Below are 20,238 nucleotides of genomic sequence, written 5' to 3' on the forward strand. Positions count from 1 at the left end.
GATAGATAGATAGACGATAGATAGATAGGTAGGTAGGTAGGTAAATAGATGATGGATAGATGATAAATAGATAGATAGATGATAAATAGACGACAGATAGATAGATGATAGATAGATAGAAGATAGATAGATAGACGATAGATATAGATAGGTAGGTAGGTAGGTAGGTAGGTAGGTAGATGATGGATAGATGATAAATAGATAGATGATGATAGATAGAAATAGATAGACAATAGATAGATAGACGATAGATAGATAGACGATAGGTAGGTAGGTAGGTAGACAGACGATAGACAGACAGACAATGATAAACGATAAATAGGTATAAAATAAATAAGAGAGAGAGAGAGAGAGATGATAAATGATAGAGTGATAGAAGATAGACAGACAGACAGAAAGACAAAGATAGATAGATAGATAGATAGATAGATAGATAGATAGATAGATAGATAGATAGATAGATAGATAATCTCATAAAATAGGGTAGTTTCCCCATTTGCTTCCACTCTTTTATACTATTAAGAATATTGCTTTTGAATGCAACCTTTGTAGATCTAACAAGAGTGGAAATGAAGAGCAATAAGAAGTTCAGCTTGATGGCCACTATCTGCAAACTAAAGGGGTCTCTGTGCTGGTCTGTGAAGAGAAGGAACTCCTCAATCCATCATATCAGGAGCAGAATCAGCCCCAATAATTTCAGGAACAAGCATCTGAGTTGACAATTTCGGGAGACAATGATACCAGAGATATCGAAACATAAAGACCTTGGTGAACTAAACCTCAGGATAAACCAATCTCTGTAGCTCAATTTATCCCCAACTTAATACTATTGTTAAGACAGCACGTCACACGGCTCTCGCTTTTCCATGACAAGCACTCACACTGGTTTCTTGAAGTGCTGGGTGATCATCCACCCCCGGAAAGAGCACACGCCTTGCATATGTCCGATAATCCAGGAATGGGATCTTCACACCATCCATGTTGTTTGTCAGCTCGTTAATATCGGTCTGCAACTCAGCAAAAGCTGAAGAAGGTAGAAGACTGTTAAAAGGGTTGAGTTGCTTGCAAAGGGGACTTTTCCTTCCACTCTGCTTCTTTTGACCGTAGCGGAGCCAAAGGATTAACCATCAAGCCATCCTTGGCCTGCAATAGCCCTGCCTCATCAGATCAGGCAGCAAAAATAAACAGGTATATTCCATGTGGAAAAGACTGCAGAGCATCGTGCTTACAAACTACATGTGCATGTTTTGGCAACATGTAACCAGTGTACGCTAAGCCTTCTTGCAAAAGAATCTAAATTCTTAATTTCTCCTTTGAGACTAGCTGGCAACTGGAACCACGTCACACCTCTGAAGCTACTATCCTTCCACTATGTCCGTGATGGTGAACCTATGGCACACAGAACCATATTTGGTGGCACCCCAGCCATGCGTGCGCCAGCCACCTGATTTTTCACCTTATGCTCGTACATCTAAGAGGCATGAAAATAAAGCATCCATTGGCATTCTACTTTTCAGGATGAGCTTTTTTTGTCCAAAATACACATTCTTAAGCAAACAACTTTACAACACAGCCCTGTTTTTTTTCCTTTTATAAATTTAAATTGCACTAGATAGATATTTTGTCTAAGAAGAACCTCTCCACGGCTGCCCCCTGCCCCCTTGCCATCGCTTTTCATGATTTTCAGGGGGGGGGAATTCAAGATGACATCAGACTCTTGATATCATCAGAGCCAATTTAAAGGACTCTACACAATTTCATAGTCGAGTATGGCAGCTTTTGCTAGTGGAGTAAAAGGTAAAAGCACTGCCACACTGCAAAGAAAAATAAATATATTGGCTTGCCTGTATTCGGCATTGTGAGTCACACCTGGGGAATTTTGCCTACTGTCTATAGTTTTCTGGCCTGTTCACTTTTGTTAGTGAACGTAAGGCACTGCCATACTGCAGAGAAAAGGATCTTGGCTTGGATTTGTCCAATGTGTGAGTCACAACTTGGTCTGTTGCATATGCATATACATATGCAAATGCATATGCAAATGCATGGAAGTCAAGGTGCCCTCTCTTCCTCTCTTGCCAAAGTTTAACTCTTGGGAGAGCTGAAGAGGGAATGAAACGCTACGAATTCTTCCACGACTTTGTGGCTGTACAAAATATGTTTTGATGTAAAAATGGGAAAACAAAGGATCCCTGTATAAGAAGGAGACTAAACTAGCTGGGGGGGGGGGGGGGAATAAGCCCTGGTGTTATAAAGAGCTGGGAAAAATTCTAGACTGATTTACTATGATCTATGAGAACTGCGTCTGTGAATATGACGTTAGTCAGGGCTGTGTGCCAATGGAGACATTGATGAAACGTTTCAGCCTTGGAAACAAAGACAATATGCCCCTCCCTCTTTCTCTGACCACTTCTTGACAGTTTTATAGCACTCCCTTCAATTTCCACTCCTGCCAGTACCTTCCTTGCATTCCAGAGCCACCCGTGATTCCAGGTTGTCCATTTGCAGCTGCAGGCGCTTCAGAGTACGGTCCGCATCTCGTGTCTTCCGTTTGTAAGCTACCAACACCCCAATGATAGCCCCCAGAAGGAGGCTTCCTCCTGCCCCTAAGCCCACCAGAGCTGGCAAAGGCAAGGCTGCCTCAGGATAAATGTGAAGGGTGCCTGGAGAGAATGACAGGCCTCCCACCAGGATCTGCAAGAAAAGCAAAGCAATGCTGCTTGTTCGTTTCCCTTTATTTTAATAAATAACTCAAGGCAACAAAATACCAAACATGCCTTCTTCCTATTTCCATCACTACAAGAACCCTGTGAGGTGAATTGGTCTGAGAGACAATGATTGGCTTTCCATGAGAATCGTCTAACTGGATGGGACTAAGGACCCGTTTTAGCAATAGCCATAGCAATAGCACTTACCATATTTTTCGGAGTATAAGACGCACCAGAGTATAAGACACACCAAGGTTTTGAAGAGGCAAATTTAAAAAAAAAAGTTTTTGCACTCTGCAAACCTCCCAAAAACAGCTCGTTTTTTTCACAAAAACAGGCCTGTTTTGTTTTTGTTTTTTTTATTTAAAAAACCTTTTAGGAGGCTTTCAGAGTGCTCCTGGGGGGGGGGCAAAATGAGAAAAAAACGGGCTGTTTTTTGCTCATTTCTGTCCTCCCCAGCCCCCAGGAGCACTCTATAAGCTTCCTAGAGGCTATGCACAGCCATTTTGGTAAGGGGGGGGGGGGTTTCAGGAAGCAAAAAATGCTGTATTCAGTGTATAAGATGCACACAGATTTTCAGCCTCTTTTTTGAGGGAAAAAGGTGCATCTTATACTCCGAAAAATACAGTATATACCACTTCACAGTGCTTTTACAGCCCTCTCTAAGCAGTTTACAGAGTCAGCCTATTGCCCCCAACAATCTGGGTCCTCATTTTACCCACTTCGGAAGGATGGAAGGCTGAATCAACCTTGAGCCTGGTGAGATTCGATCTGCCAAATCTGGCAGCCGGTGATCAGCAGAAGTAGCCGGCAGTACTGCACTCTAGCCACTGTGGCTCAGTTTTAATCATCTCTTTCGATTTCTAGCAGTTGGCAGTGAGATACCGTCTGGATCCCACAAGCAGGTCATTAAGTCTTTCTTATTCACCCTTCATTTTTCAATCAGGAGTCAGTACCTACAGTTTGGGTGAATATCTCATGTTTCCCGATTACTGTTCATGCCTGTTCATATGGGAGGACTTCCTTATGGAACCTGCATCTTCTCCACATCCAAATGTTTCATGTACAGATGTGAATTTGTAGCTGGAAATTGTTTGCATTTGACAAAGCTGGACATGATTAGAGTCACTTGTGTCAATTTTGAATCTAAACTATATGTTTTTAGGATTTTTTCCCCCCTGAGATTTATCAGGTTTAAAAAATATACAAGTAGTCCTCAATAATTAACTGCTTCATTTAGTGACCTTTTGAAGTTACATTAGTGTAATAAAACCAGCTTTGAAACCAGTGCTTACATTTACAATTCTCTCAGCATCCTCTGCTGCAGTAGTGGGATTCAATTTTTTTTCTACTGGCTATATGGGCCTGGCATGGCATGGCTTGGTGGGCATGGCTTGGTGGGCATGGCAGAGGAAGGATACGGTAAAATCCCCATTCCCTCCCCACTCCACTAACCTGCTTACCAGCTCTGTTCTGTGCAGGGCAACAGAAAAAGATCCAGCCGATCTCAAAATTTCCGCTACCGGTTCGCCAGAATTGGTCAGAAATGGCTGAATACCACCTCTGCTCTGCTCCCATGATCGCCATTCAGACACTTTGCAATCAGTGCACATTTATAATAATTGCAGTATCCCACGATCAAACGATCACTATAAGCGTGCTTCACAACTGGCTTCCAACAAGCAGAGTTAGTAGAGATGTGGAGCTAAAATCACAACTTATGATCATGTGATTTTCCACATAGGAACCAAGGTACTTTAGCAACAGCGCTCCAGTTCCAATTGTGGTCACTAATTGAAGACTACCTGTATTAGGGCATGTAAAATGTCATCAACTGGATAAGTTCTGATCTGCCCACAACATTAGTGATGCTCCCCAGAATGGAGGTGAATGGCTCAAGCCACTGAAGCCCCTTACACAGCCCCGCCCCCAGATCAGGTGTACCGTGACTGGCTGCTCTCCAGTTTGGCTTGGCGAATCACACAACAACTGGGTTTCTGAGACAGTCAGGATGCAAGGTTCTCCACCAATCAGCACTGTGTAGTTGAGTCGTGTGCTGCCGGATACTGCAGGGATCAGATTCCGGCCCTGAGAAGGAAAATATAGGAAATATACAACTATACCACAGTCAGTTTACATTTGGGAGCAAAATTTAATGTTTAAGAGACACTGAGGGACTAGGGCAGAGGTGTCAAACTCAAGGCCCGTGGGCCGGATGCAGCCCACAGGGCGCTTAGATCTGGCTTGCAGGACCGCCCTGGAAACAATGAAATACTGGCCTGCTGTGCCTCTGCCAGCGAAAATGGGCTTCCAAGCTCTGTTTTTGGCTGCGATGGCCTCCTGCAACCCTCTGTCACTAAAAACAGAGCTCGGGAGGGTCACATCCATGCCTACCACGGTCCTCTGTGGGCAAACACAACCCTGATGTGGCCCTCAATGAAATCGAGTTTGACACCACTGGACTAGGGAGAGAAACTCTAGGAGAACAGGACTGCTTTAGCATACATACTGAAAGACAATATCCTCCTCCATGAAAACTACATGTATATCCTGGTGGTTATTGTTAAGAATCTTCACAAATTAGTGCCTGAATTTCTATCCACCCTGGCATCCTGTTTTCCTTCTATGTTATGTCTTTTATAGTAGCTGGTCCCTATGAGCAAGCCTTTTTTTAAAAATTAATTGTAAGCCGTTTTGAAAACTTTTATTTTCCCCCCCTTCTGAGTTGACAGTAAGGGACATACTGTGCAACGTCTCTTGCCCCTTTCCTGCAAGCTTTACCTTTCCACTGATAAAGGTAGTCCTCAACTTACAATCAAAATTGAGTCCAGAATTACGATCATATGTTGTTGCGGTCATAAGTCAAGGCACCAAGAACGCAACATTTTTTGTAGCATTTGTTAAGTGAATATCATGGTCATTAGGTGAATCCATTTTACCCAGTTGGCATTTTTTGCCCAAAATGCCACAAACTGGCAAAGAAAAAAGAAAAAGACAGGCAGAGAAAAACAGAAGAATAGAGTTCCTGATTCTTAGAATACTCTTCAGTCACCTTGTAGCAGCTTCTAATTTTATTTTGCTCCCAAAATGTCTTTATATACAAGTAGTCCTTGACTTGCAACAGTTCACTTAACGATCGTTCAACTTTACAACAACACTGAAAAAAGTGACTTATGACCATTTGTCACAACTACAACCTTTGTAGCATCCCCATGATCATGTGATGAACCAGTTGCTTGGCAACTGGTTCATATTTATGACGGTGGCAGTGTCCCAGGGTCATGTGATCCCCTTTTGCAATCTTTTGACAAGCAGAGTCAATGGAGAAGCCAGATTCACTTAACAACCAGGTTAGTAACATATCAACTACAATAATACCACTTTATAATGCCTTGGTAAGGCCACACTTGGAATACTGCATTCAGTTCTGGTTGCCACGATGTAACAAAAGTTGTGGAGACTCTAGAAAGAGTGCAGAGAAGAGCAACAAAGATGATTAGGGGACTGGAGACTAAAACATATGAAGAACGATTGCGGGAACTGGGTATGTTTAGCCTAAGAGAAAGAAGGACCAGGGGAGACATGATAGCAGTGTTCCAATATCTCAGGGGTTGCCACAAAGAAGGGGGAGTCAAACTATTCTCCAAGGCACCTGAGGATAGAACAAGAAGCAATGGGTGGAAACTAATCAAGGAGAGAAGCAACTTAGAACTGAGGAGAAATTTCCTGACAGTTAGAACAATTAATCAGTGGAACAGCTTGCCTCCAGAAGTTGTGAATGCCCCAACACTGGAAGTCTTTAAGAAGATGTTGGTTAGCCATCTGTCTGGAATGGTATAAGGTTTCCTGCCTAGGCAGGGGGTTGGACTAGAAGACCTCCAAGGTCCCTTCCAACTCTGCTATTGTATTGTATAATAATTCACTTAACAACTGTGACAAGAAAGGTCATTAAATGGGGCAAAACTCAGTTAGCAAATGTCTCACTTAACAACAAACATTTTGGACTCAATTGTGGTCGTAAGTCGAGGCCTACCTGTAATCACAACTCCTTTATGCAGCCAAAGACCTAAAAGTTGCATTATACAAAAGGGAAGAAACCACACAAAACCCCTACCCCCCCACCCCCCCCACCCCGATTAAATTCTGCACAATTTGTGTGGCTCAAACATAGCAAGAGGCATTTGCCCTAGTAGCCTACTGACCCTCTGTTCTTCTGGGTCATCTTATCTCTAACTAAAAAGGATTTAATGCCTATAACGTTGCAGAAAATCATTTGCCACGAGCGTGGCTTCCAGCAAGCGGGTTCTACAAAGGCTTGCATTTTAAAACACCTGGGAGAACCGTATTACAATTACATTTTCAAAACCCCAACACAGACTGCTTCAATACCTTGAGGACGACATGGGATCCGGGTTTAATTTCCAGTATGCCACTGGGCCCAAAGGTCTCAAAGGTCGGGTCTGGATAGTATGTAAAAGCAGAACGGTTCAAGGTCCGAGTGGCAGCCACACCATCCAAGAGGAAGCCAAACTCATCAGGGTGAGCACCTCCAAGGGGCAGGGCCTGCCCCCGAGGTATAATGCCCGGGGCCTTGCACAACATTATGGAGTCATTTAGCACTTGGCAACTCTGCAGGGAATCAAAGCAGAAAGAACACACAAGCCTCACAGGGGGGATCCGTCAGCTGTGCCCTCCTAAGACCAGCCCTCATCCTGTGCCCATTCTTAGGCAAAAAATAGACCTCTTTGCAGTTGGATCTTTTTATTGCTCTTAGCTCTCAATTATACAGTATGTGTCTTTTTAAGGAATAGTGGTTTGTTCCCAGCAGTCCAATGCTCTGGGCTTCCTCTATGCATTTTGCATTTGAAACCTATTTAAGAGTAACGTTTACTTGCAGAAGTAGGAATCCATGAACAAGATAATCACATGGTAGATGGCCTTCTGAATATATACAATTCTGACTTTATCCATGTACCATTCAATACTTTAGCAGGGCCCATACCTCATGGATCACCGCAATGTAATCAGTTAGCTCCTTAGGGGACCTGCCATATTCTTACATTAATTGTATCTTGGAAATATATTCTTTTTTCTCTTGGAATAAGACAGCAATCTTATTTTTAGATCTTGTCGTTTTTATTTCTAGTATGTCCTTCAAGGGAATTCTAAATGTATGGCAATGGGCTGGTAATAATTTTTGGTCAAGGCCATTTTCACTCACAAATAATCTATCAGAGACTACAAACTAAGAATAGTGCTATAGCGCTTAGACTTACGTATATAGCTATAGCTCTTAGACTTAGATGCCGCTCCATAGTGCTTTACAGCACTCTGTGAGTGGCTTACATTGTCAGCATATTTCCCCCAACAATCTGGGTCCTCATTTTACCGACCTCAGAAGGCTGGAAGGCTGAGTCAACCTTGAGCTGGTCAGAATTGAACTTCTGGATGTGGGCAGAGTTAGCCTGCAATTCTGTATTCTAACCACTTCGCCATGATGGCTTGTTGCAGGGCCAATCTGTCTTCCATCCACCTTCTTTCTAGAGATTGCTAAATTAATTTTGATCTTAATTGCAGCTGGTTGTAGGCAATGGACAGGTAATAATTTTTGGTCAAGGCCATTTTCACTTGTGAACAATCTATCAGAGGCTACAAAATAAGAAGACACACTGCAGGGTCAACCCGTCTTCCATTCACTCTCCTTCTACTCAGTGATTTCCTAAATTAATTTTAATTTTAACTGCAGTGGGTTGTACAGAAACCCAGGAGTACAAATTGCCCAGTACTGCAAAATGGTCTGATGTCACATTGAAGCTTGGAATATTGTGATAAATATAGAGTCTACAACTCTCCCCGCCCCCCTCCATACAACAAATTAATCTACAGTATTTCTGGAAACAGCCTCTCTCGTTCTCTCTTTGTTCCTTATGCAAAGATCTAAACTCTGATTCCACTAGGTTTTCATCTGCCATAGAAGACTCACATTGATGGTTTCTATCCCGCCATAAGCAGCCCGAACACGTGGTTCCTGAATTGTTAAGAGGTGGGTCCCACTCACTGTGAGGCTGGTGCTACCACTGTAAAAAGATAGACAGAAAATAAATCAAGGTTTTGGTCTGCAAACACTAAAGGGAAAACATAGTCAGAGAAGAGAAATTTAGCATTTCCAGAACACACAGGGCCGGCTAGTCCGCATTTCCATGATTCCATCACACTAGGGGTACTTCTATAACCACGGTACCTGGGAGGCATTCAGATCTAGAATTCAAACTGTACTTAGCAGAGCATAAATGCAATCCAAAAGAAATGAGTAAAATAAATTTGCATCCAATAAACTGAACAAGGAGAAAGGCTCTTCAATATTTGTCCTGCTTCCTTCACTTCATAATTCAATTTTCGGTAGAAACGACTGTCTTTGAAAATTCGGATTTTTAGGTGATACGGGAAAATAACAAAGTTACATTCCACAAGTCAATTACAAATGCACACATAGGCCTGTTTATCCTGCATCCCTATTACATAAAATACAAAAATACCCATATTTTTCTGGTCAATACATGGCCTTACAATTGGCAAGTATTATTTTTTCCAGCTTCTGTAAGTTGCATTATGCATTGATAATACTAGGGTATCTTTTTATGTATTGGTATTACCATTCCTTGCATTTGGAATAAGACATCTGTGTGCACAACTGCAGTGTGTGTGTGTGTGTGTGTGTGTGTGTGTATGTGTGTGTGTACATACACAAATAATATATGTGTGCATATGAGTATCCATCTGTGTCACCATGAACGTGAAACATTTACTCCAGTGAAAGGAACTGGAAGATATAATTGAACAAATAATGTTTTCCATATCATCCTAAATGAGTAAATGAAGCAGGAGGTCAATGGCAAAAAACAACAACCATGAGTCATTTTTCTAGGAGAAATCTATCTTCAAAAGCAGGGAGGAGATCTGGGTCCTTCCCTGAAGTGTAAGGAGAGACAAGAAATGATCAAGTTTCTTTAAAAAAGACACCAAACCCAAAGGACTCCTTCACATCAGGGGTGATTCCTGGTAGTTATGTGACTATGCTCATGTTGCTTTTGTTCCAGCAATACAGAAGTCGATTGCTAATGTCTATTTCTGTGATAATTTGGACTTTCCAGTCTAGCCTACAAACGGGGATTTCTCAATGGCTCTCCCTACAAGTCTGACCCTACTTAGTGCTTTCCAAGTTCAATCAGCCAGAGCTCGCCTTATGCTCTGGATGCTGTCGCAAAACTCCTGTTTAAAGGGGAAACCTGATTAATTCAGGGAAAAAATAACAGGGGCTCCCTGAGGAAACGTGCTAACATCCTCCTAACAATACCACATAGGACTGTCAGAGGCTTATCACTTACTTCGCAATACTCCAAGCAGGCTCTAGGGCTGTAACCACTGGGTCGGGGCTATAGCGGAAGAAGACTGTCCCGTTTGTGCTGATGTTGGCACGGTCGATGCGAAGACTGAGGTTGGCAGGACCTGGGCCTAATGCCGAGGGGGGAGACAGGCAGACAATCTCCCCTGCACTACGCCTTGGGAGAGCAAGGAAGAAGGAAGCATTAGAGGCGTGAGTCCTAATAATAGCCTCGACCCCATAATAAAGCTGTAAAATGGTCTCCCTTCATCTTGCACTTTTTCCAGCAGAGCAAACCTTCCGTGGAGGTCACTACTCCCCATTTCACACCAGATTAACTCTATTTTCCCTCCCACTTAGATAATACCTAATCAGAGCTCCAAGGCTGAGCGGGGCCTGTATCTGCGCCTTCCCAATTTAACACTTTTCCTACAATCCTACACTGATTCTTAGGCCAATTGCTCTCCAAGGAGACCAATGTCTATGAACATTAAGTGGCCCAAAGTATATCTCTCTATTGTGTGTTTTCTTGACACACTGAGCCATTTCCACTAATCCTTAGCTAGTATAGTTTTATGATTAAAATTAAAGCACCTGGTTGACCAGTGCTGGTAACAATACCATTGGGTCATGCAGTCTGCTAAATCATGGCTTGTTGAATAAACCATAGTGCCACAATTCATACAATATAGCTGCCCATAAAACCATAATCTGAAAACCTGTGTCTAGATTTCATACATTCCATTAAACTGAAAATGCTCGGCACAATGCTAAACCCAAGCACTGCAATCTTTTGTGTTTTTCCAGTTTGGTCGGAAAGATCCAACCCTCCTATTGAAACCCAAATAATACCTGATTAGGCGACATGGTGCTCCCCGAATTGCAACTGTGACATTGCTCCCAGCATCCAGATGGTTTCCTAGGAGGCTGATTTTTGTCCCACCTGAGGTAGGACCTCGTTCTGGGTTGACCCCAAAAAAGCTGGGGGTCTACAGGGGACAAAAATCAGTAATGAATTGCCTGCTAAGAGGTACACTTCAAAAAATTTCTCATTCCCCAAGAAAATCAACCCACCTCCAGGGCATAATCCACTCTACCACACTCTGGGAGATGTTGCTTGCATTATAAACTATCTCGGGCTATCCAAGTAATAATGACTCTAGCCATTAAGCAGTCTACAAAACTGCTTACCACAAAAGTGAAAGGAGTATCCGACTGGGTCCGGTAGTCTGCACTGCAGTCCCCTACGCAGAGCTCCACGGGACCTGGGGGAGGATCTGGCAAAAGTGAGGGCTCAAGTTCACACACCAGCCTAAGGGGAAGGGGTGAGATCTGTCAGAAGAGCCAAGGCCAATACACCCAGCCCACCTTTTTGATAAACCCTTCTCTATCCACCACTCTTTCTTTACCCAACCCCACTTTTCCATAAACCCTTCTCTATCCACCCTTCCTTCTTTCAGAATGGGAAACTCTCTTGAGCAGGCTGGACATACAGAAGTCCTGGTTTGCCCCAGAGTAGCTTTTGTAAGTCTCTATCGGCCCTTGGATTTCTCTCTTAATGTTGTGGGGGATTCAGGAACAGTTGACACTGTTATCTGTTAGCAGAGGTGTCTAGTATACCCTTTGGCATCAATAGCCCAGAAAGAGGATGCCAGGAATACTTTCAGCTAGACTAGTGTTTCCCAACCTTGGCAACTTGAAGATGTCTGGACTTCAACTCCTAGAATTCCCCAGCCAGCATTTGCTGGCTGAGGAATTCTGGGAGTTGAAGTCCAGACATCTTCAAGTCCAGACATCTTCAAGTTGCCAAGATTGGGAAACACTGATCCTAGACCTACTATGGTCCTCCTCACTCAACTCTATCAGAGGTTGGCACAAAAGAGGAGAGCCCCAAAGGCCTGCCTATGTGAGAGGGTGGGGTGGATGGGATGCCACCCCACCTCTTATGCTTGTACACAGAGGGAATTAAATATTACCAGGAGTTTAGGCTATGAGATTTAGGTTGCATGAAACAGTTCCTTCAAACAGCAGATCCTACGGGGTGGGAAGCAACACAAACAGACCCTCATAAACCCACTTGTGTTTCCTAGCATGCCAGACTATGATAGCAAAGAAGTTGGTTTATTTTGTTTTTCAAAATGAAGGATGTAGATGGAAGTATGAGATAAATGTTCCTTTTTCTATTAAGTCAAATTCCCTCAATTGCCATAAATCAGCCATTTTAACACTCTATCTATGCCTGTCTCCTTCTTCCCTATCTGCATCCCCTCTCTCTCTGGGTGGCAAGAGGGAAAAATAGTATCTCTTGCATTTCAAGGACCGACTCCTCAAACAAACTCCGAGACTGAATATGTGACATAGGGGAAAAGAAAATCAAGGAATTAAATCAGTGGTGAAATTCACATTTTTTTTACTACCGGTTCTGTGAGCGTGGCTTGGTGGGCATGGCAGGGGAAGGATACTACAAAATCTCCATTCCCACCCCACCCTGGGGCCAGCCAGAGGTGATATTTGCCAGTTCTCCGAACTACTCAAAATTTCTGCTACTGGTTCTTCATAACCTGTCAGAACTTGCTGGATTTTACCCCTGAATTAAATCAAGTCCTTTCAAAGATGCTGCAGATAAACTGAAGAGGAACAGGTGAGTGCAAGGTACAATGAGTAAGAATGCAAACAGGCAAGTCTCCAATCCCAATCTCACCTCAACAATGAGCTCATTGGCCAGCTAAAAGAAGCCACAATTTGTGGCTCAAAGAATTATATCCTTCCTTATTAAGCCAAAGAATACGGAGGCTTCCTTTTGCACTTATTAAGAAGAAAAGAGCAAAGGGGGTGTATTCACACCACAGACACTGCCTCAATTATCCTTCTCGTGGTTCCAGCCTGTGTGCTCTAGCCAGGTAAAGCAAAACACAACTGGTTTGCCCACCCTGCAAAAGGACCACACGTTGGTACAGTGAACCAATCCCTACCATCTATTCATCACCATCACTCCTGTTTTAGATAGGTTTGATCATATTGCACGGTTGGGCAGGTCCAGCAGCCTCTTCCCACATCATTTAAGGTAATAAAACCAACCTGCCTTCCCCAATGCTGTTATAAGGCTCATTGAGGACCAAAAAAAAGGTATTATACATAGATGTGCTTAACACACCCTGACGTTTTGCACGCTGGTTCTCAAATGTAAAAAGCAGGAGCAAAACTGTGAAGGGGGTGGGGGGGGGGGTAGGGGAATTTTGAAGAGAAAAGTTAAGGGCAAAGAACTTATTAAGGTTCTCCATCCAGCACTTAACTTCAAAACTGATCCCTCCAAGCCAATTTTTTTTTGGGGGGGAGGGAGGGAGAGAGCTCAAGGAAATTACCCACGCAAGACTGTTTGGCCTTAAGATAACATCTATAAAGTGCTGTACACAAATCGAAGTACTAGAAACACTAAATGCCATCTATTACTGGTAGGTTCAATACTCCAATATTTCTCTGTCTATTTTGTGGTAGCTGCTGCAACAGGTACTTATGAAATGTTCGCCAAAAGGTGCTACATCATGTCCAGGAACAAAGCAACAGACTTTGCTAACAGACTTTAGCCTTGGCTATAGTTAAGAAGCTGAAATATAGCATCCAGGAGTAGGTTTTTGCAGCACTCTGGCAAAGTAAAGAGCAGTGGAATGGGACGCAAGAGATTTTTCACATAATAACTAGCGTTATTATTACAAATTACAAATAAAGTCAGGTTCCATCCATCTGAAGAAAGCACTCCCTATTCCACTAGGGCCCAGGAAATTGTGCTGATAGAGTGGTACAATAGTAACAAATCAGACTCTAGAAACAGATTACGCAGCCTTTTCCTAATCTTTCGGTTCCTCCCTGGATTCCCTTGTTCTGTTCTTAGACTGATCCCGGGTTTTACTCTACCCACTTTCCCCCCCACCCCCACCCAATTTTCACCTACCTCTCAGCACTGATGTATTCTGCGGGGAGAGAGCTACACCGGACACCTGCTACCCGTACACCGACCTCATAGAAATGAAGCCCTAGGTTTTCACCCCAAACTGTCACCCGGGTCCCACCTTCCTTGGGGCCAGTCAGTGGCAATACCTGCAGAAAGGAGGAGATGAAACAGGAAGAGAAGGAAAAGGCATTTGCTGGGGGGAAGTAAGGAGTTCACAAAGAAGAGTCTTGGAAATATTTTTCTTTCTTTCTTCCTTCCTTTGCTTTCCTTCTTCTTTCCTTCCTTTATTCCTCCCTTCCCTCCCTCTTCTTCCTTCCTTCCTTTCTCCTTCCCTTCCTCCAGATTCTGACATTCATAAAAGTCATACTGAAAGCATCCTTAAAGAAATCATTGAGATTAGGAAGTGGCTGAATACAATCAATGTCCATGTTCATACATAATCAGATTGGAACTGTGCTTACATTAGCCTCCCAAACACTGAAAGACTACACCCAAAATGTGTAAGCTTGAAGTATACCACAGAATGACAGTGGGGGCCAGTACAAACAGGACGATCAGTGAACAGGAGTGATGGCAAAATGGGATGGACTCTCACATAGTTTATAGGTTTTCCTCATTACATTTCATGTCTTTGCAACATTTCAGGATCATAAAAGCAAAGCCGCCAATTCAAAGAAAGGTTCAAAAAAAACAATTGCACCTTTTACTGATTTTTTTTTAGTTAGGTGGGTTCTTTGCCTGGGATGGTCAAAAGGATCACAGTGTTATTCATGGTTCTATCATTTTAATCAGTTATGAACCATCCTCATTTTTAATGGAAGGATGTGGAAAGTCCGTATTCTCCATTCTGCAATTTGCTACCGGTAGATGTGTTGGATTATAAATCCCATCACTCACCATTCAACATGTACCACAACCATGCTTGCTGAGGGATGATACAGGCTGAGAAAAATTGGGGTGTATATTTCCTAAAGAACATATTTTTTTAAAAAAACATAGATAGAATGTGAAGATTTGCTGATAGGCTTCTTACCTGTGTAATACGAGGGTGAGTACAACGAGCCCCACGCCGACCAGGTGGCACCCAGTTTTGCCTGGAAGCTGGGCAGTGAGGACGCAAAAGGCAACGGCGTTCAGGTACACACCAACCACACTCATAACGTGGGTCTGATTTGAGGCACAATCCACAGCTAGAACGCTGGGCTGAACACTTGTACAAGAGAGCTAAGGAAAAAGGGTGGTGGTGGTTTAGAAATAAAACAATAAAGAATTTGCAGATTGCTGGGCACCAGCTGCTATCTGATAATTATCCTATAATCATTGCTATACCGATCTTACTGAAGATGGTGCTGACATAACTTGCAAGGTAACAAAGTGATTATTCACATGTTAGGTTTCCATGTTAACTTGTGTTTTGAATGCATCCAGGCTGGTTATTCATGATAGCAGAATGAAGTGGAGTTGGGCAGGAGAATGAAGTAACCCATTTTGAAGAGCATCATAGAAAGTGAAGTAGGGGGACAGATGGATTTATGTCTTACTGAAGTGGCTGGACTTGTTGGGGGGGGGGGAGGTTTAAGATATTTCTATGTGAGGACAGAAAGCTGCTCTATACCTTTATTGTCCTGTGCAGCTGACTGAGCTCAGTGACACAGGTCTTTCTCAGTTCAAAAACTTTAATCCAAAGTGATCCAAATATAATTTAAAAAATAATTCAAGAACTGATTTTTTTTGTGTGTGTGTCAATAAAACTGTGCAGAACTTGTGAACGGTCCCTTTCCCTGCTGCAGAAAATGCTTACATCGTCTCCCGCCATGGGCATCAGCCACAAGCTGATCCTTTTAGCAGAATGCTGACTTGATTTAGCAGGTTGAAATTGACAAAGAGTTTTATTTCTACTTTCTCTTTGGCAGGAAACAAGCTGCTTGCCAAACACTAAGCAGCTGCTGGAATTATTATTATTTTTTCTTTCCCTGAGAGAGGTGGAATTTTGGTTACTTCCCCCAAAAGGAAATGGAGGGAGCAGCAAACTAGACATATTACTGTAATTCCTGTAGTCTAAAAAGTATGCATTTTTGTTTTGAACTTGTAACCTCCTCTCCTTCCCTTCCGCTGCCACCTTTACTATATTAAGAAAAGTGCCTGGCTGCAGAATTGATGACCTGTTATCGTGCCACCTTCATTGCTCAGCATAGCATTTTTAATCTAGGATGAATGATGGCTTGGTAGCTAAGCAGTTCATCCTGTTACAACTGTTCACACACACACCCGCCCCAAACAACCAACACAGAAAGCATATACTGAAAATGTGTGTGTGAGAATGGAAGCGGGGGGGACGGATGGACAGGGAAGGGATATACTAGCAATTTCTTTCATTTATTTTTGTGTGGTAGAAAAGATGATGGTTTTTTCTGCTGCTCCAGTTGTTTCCATAAGGCAACAACTGAAGAGGGTTTTGTGTGTGTGTGTGAGATTCCTATTGGTCAACTGAAAACACAGCACTAATGCGCTTACTGTGTTTTTTGGAGAGATTGGGCCACAGAAACAATGAGACATGGAAGTAACCTTAGTCTCTGCTTTAAATAGCAGAACATTCTGGACCTGCAGAATTGTTCTGCCACATTAAATCCCCTGGTATTATTTCATTAGGCTACTTATAATAACAATTTTAATTCCAGGGAACTAGTAAACCAAAATCGATTAGTACCAGCTTTACAGTGATAACCTAAGAGGAATTGTGTGTCCTTAAAACCTACACACATTTGATACCCAGAGCTGGTACCTTTGAATCCTGCTGGCTTGTCAATGGCAAAATCTCCATCCCAAATGACATCAAAGTCCAGAGGGAGTTCACCCAACTCCTCACCATCGTACCAATACTAAAGAAGAAATAGATGGGTAACAAATTATGAAGATGAAAAGTTAAAATGCCGATCTGTAATTACAGGGAACCCAGTAATTGGGTTTCCCTATTGGGGAAACAGCAAGAAAAGGATAAAAACATTCTTCCTCAGAGCAGAACAAACATTTTAAGTATCCCTTCGCCTATTAGCCGTCTGCAGGACCCTGAACTGAGTCAGCCAAGTTGTGACCTGCCCTTTGTCTGGATCATAAATGAGAAAGAGCTACAATATTTGGTAATTGATTAAATTGTGGAATAAGCAAATTGCTTCATCATTATGAACTTCTTTATCACTACGTATTCAATTTCTTTATTCCTGGTGCTTCCTGCATTCTTAGCCTGTTAGGAGGCTTCTGCAGAGACAAACCCACAATTGCTAAGAGAAATAGTGGAGTTTCTATGTCACATTTATTATATGTACATATATTGCACACATGGCTAGGTTGTGTGTAGATGGTCCTTTTCGGTGCTATTAATAGATGGGATGAAAGCAGAAGAAAAGTAAAAGCAGTCTTTTACCCTCATGAGTCCTAATGAACATGGTTTACAAACTGTGGCTTGGAAAAAAAGAATTATCTCAGGTTTGTAGCCTAATTAAAAGCTTGACTGAAATAACACAAAAGGAATAAAAGGAGAAATGTATGGCTTTTCTTGATCAAATACATTTTTCTATGATGGGTGGTTAGTGCTACAAACAACACATTTACTAATGGACGGCTGAAAATTTGTGGAATCGAGCATCTATGTCTAGAAAATATTCAGCAAGTTCTAGCAGCCAAAATAAAAAAATGTTTTCAGCCTTGTTTCTTCACCCCTATGGACGATTTAAAAATGATTATAGAATTCAACAGAGAGAGAAAAACCACCCTCAATTACGTAGAACAGATATTTCCCTTGTTATAAACTAACCTTCCTTAACCTGGTACTCACTATGTATATTCTATCGGTGTTACATCTGGACAGTCCAGAGTAAAAAGACGTAGTTGTTCCACAGTACAGGATTCATAACTATTCATTACTATTCTAATCATTTCCCAACATTCTCCAATATTCTCCTGCATTTTTGTCTGTGCGCCATATACAATTGATATTTTGCTGAATATGATCTATATTAAACTTCTGCTATCTTCTTCCCCTAATTGAAGATCAATAATGCAGCCAACACAGGGATCTTTAAATGAATATTAAGGATAAAAAACACATTGTGTCCTGGGCCTGGATGGGGAAAGGCTTCTTTCAAACCACTTATCATATAAAACCACTGCTGTTCAGGGTTCCAGATATATAAAAGAGATGTCTCCTTCTCAGTACTTTGCATGTATATTAATACAAAATACTGTCAGACATTTTGCTTCTTGATCAACCGATTTTGACTTTTTATTGATGTACCTCTCTCGCTTTGTTTATGCCTGGTCATTTGAAATTATGTTGCATTTGCCTCCAAAACATCTGAACCTCTTCAGAGTCCATCTATCCTATTTCACATTATTAATGCATGTTAAAAGTAAACAGAACAAGTGCCAGCAACAAATCTCTAATATGTATGTCCATTTAGTGCAAAAGGAAAGCTTTCAATCTTTATTTAAGGCAAACAGAATCCTACATCCCATCAGTATTCTAATACCAATTAATAAATAAATGTGCAGAAATATTCACTAAGCACTTAAAGAGATGGGAATGGAAGAAAAAGATTTGGTTTCCAAGTACCATCCTCAAAAATGTCAAAACGCATTATCCCAGATTACAGAATCATTAAGTAAAGCAAAATAAAGTACCACATTCCTAGTGATTAGATACTGCAGGATTCATTTTACCAAATGTTCACTGTTCCATACGTCAAGAACAAGTGAACCACAATAAAGTGCTTATTGGGTGAGCAGCTTAAACAAGTGAGCCAAGCTACATTGTGGTACAAGAATTTCACGCTGCAAAAAAAAAATAGAGTGACACAATTACTATAATATAATTGTTAAAGAGAGCTATTGAGAAAAGGAAAGAAAAAAGATATTTATCTTCCTGTTGCAATTAAGGGGAAGTTTACAAAATCATATTCAGGCACTATCTTTTCAGCCTTCTTCCCCCATTCAGAATGTTAGAATATTGATCAAACACTTTGACATATTTCAGTGTATATATACACACACACACACACACACAGCAAGCTCTCATGCTATTTACTGATAAATCTTCAGATCCAACCACTTGACATTTTCTTAACTATGTACCGTATACAAAACAACAACAATAACAACAACAATAACAACAACAACAACATGCTGCCTTCCAGAAATAAGCCAGATTCCCAATTCGGAGCAGATCAGTCCATGTTGCCTTTACTGTGTAAAGCATCAAGGAGATCAAAATGTAACTTCAAATGCATGACATGTGAGCTCTCTTGGCTTGATTGCCATTCCTCAGATGGAAGATGCTTTATCAGCAGTTACAGCAGAAAAGTATGAGTCACTGTGAAGAAGTGTGTAAAAGCCCACAGAAAAATGAGAGGCTAACCTCATAATAATAAAATGTGCAGAAGTGAGGTAGTTATTTGCCAAATACTGAAATTAGCAGAAACAGAAGTCACCCAGAGAAAATGCCAAACCTCAAGAAGCAACTCAATGGGAGAATAACCAAAGGGACGGGAGAAAACCATTCTCTTCCACAGTTGCATTCAAAATTATTCTGCAAATGATTCAGTATTAAGATACGTCATCACATTTTTGCTAAAGGTTAAAATCTAAAAGCCTAACGTTTGGTATTTGTACAGTATCCAAAATGGCATCTAAGTCAGTGCAGATGAAAATGATTGTTTTATTGGAAAAATGCTTGGCAAAAAAATTTCACTGGTTCATTAAAATCACCCAAGAGACCTACATGCAGCAGATTTCCCACTCTTCAAAATTGCTCCCTAGATGGCTCCGCATAAAAGCAATGGCGGCAGAAAAATCATTTTTCTTTGCTGCCATCACTGTCAACGGAGCTTCGATCTGCATTTCCACAGACCTAGAACCATTGTTTGTTGCTTTCTGTTCTAGTTGGTAGTCTTGTTGCTCCTTGTTGTTCTGTGGTTTTACCAAGCAACTGGCCAGTTCTAATCAGCTGCTAAGGATATCTATGAACAACTACATCAAATGGGTGGTCCAGGATTACTGCCTGCCTTGTCAGAATTTGGCTTCAATATTCCTAACAGAACTCATGAAGCCCAAAGTCAATCCAGCAAGCATGGCTCAACCCTAAGACCACCTCCATCAAATCACAGATATAAATCACTACACCAGTAGAAAACGTGTTCAGTCCAGTCTGC

At 41.8% G+C, this 20,238-nt stretch overlaps 1 protein-coding gene across 4 annotated transcripts in view; it reads right to left on the reverse strand.

Annotated features, from left to right (window-relative positions):
- PLXNA3 (plexin A3) overlaps positions 1-20,238 on the reverse strand; it is a 71,693-nt gene that overhangs the window by 16,181 nt on the left and 35,274 nt on the right. For all 4 annotated transcript variants that reach the window (XM_081968260.1, XM_081968261.1, XM_081968259.1 and 1 more), the window contains 11 exons: positions 16,818-16,914; positions 15,069-15,259; positions 14,036-14,181; positions 11,278-11,398; positions 10,939-11,075; positions 10,091-10,264; positions 8,689-8,782; positions 7,095-7,334; positions 4,650-4,793; positions 2,457-2,691; positions 882-1,024 (listed from right to left, as the gene is read on the reverse strand). In XM_081968260.1, the coding sequence (XP_081824386.1) occupies positions 882-1,024; positions 2,457-2,691; positions 4,650-4,793; positions 7,095-7,334; positions 8,689-8,782; positions 10,091-10,264; positions 10,939-11,075; positions 11,278-11,398; positions 14,036-14,181; positions 15,069-15,259; positions 16,818-16,914 (1,722 nt within the window). The remainder of the gene's footprint in view (positions 1-881; positions 1,025-2,456; positions 2,692-4,649; positions 4,794-7,094; positions 7,335-8,688; positions 8,783-10,090; positions 10,265-10,938; positions 11,076-11,277; positions 11,399-14,035; positions 14,182-15,068; positions 15,260-16,817; positions 16,915-20,238) is intronic.

Source organism: Natrix helvetica (assembly GCF_964273705.1).
Source record: "Natrix helvetica genome assembly, chromosome: 1".
Taxonomy (NCBI): Eukaryota; Metazoa; Chordata; class Lepidosauria; order Squamata; family Natricidae; genus Natrix; species Natrix helvetica.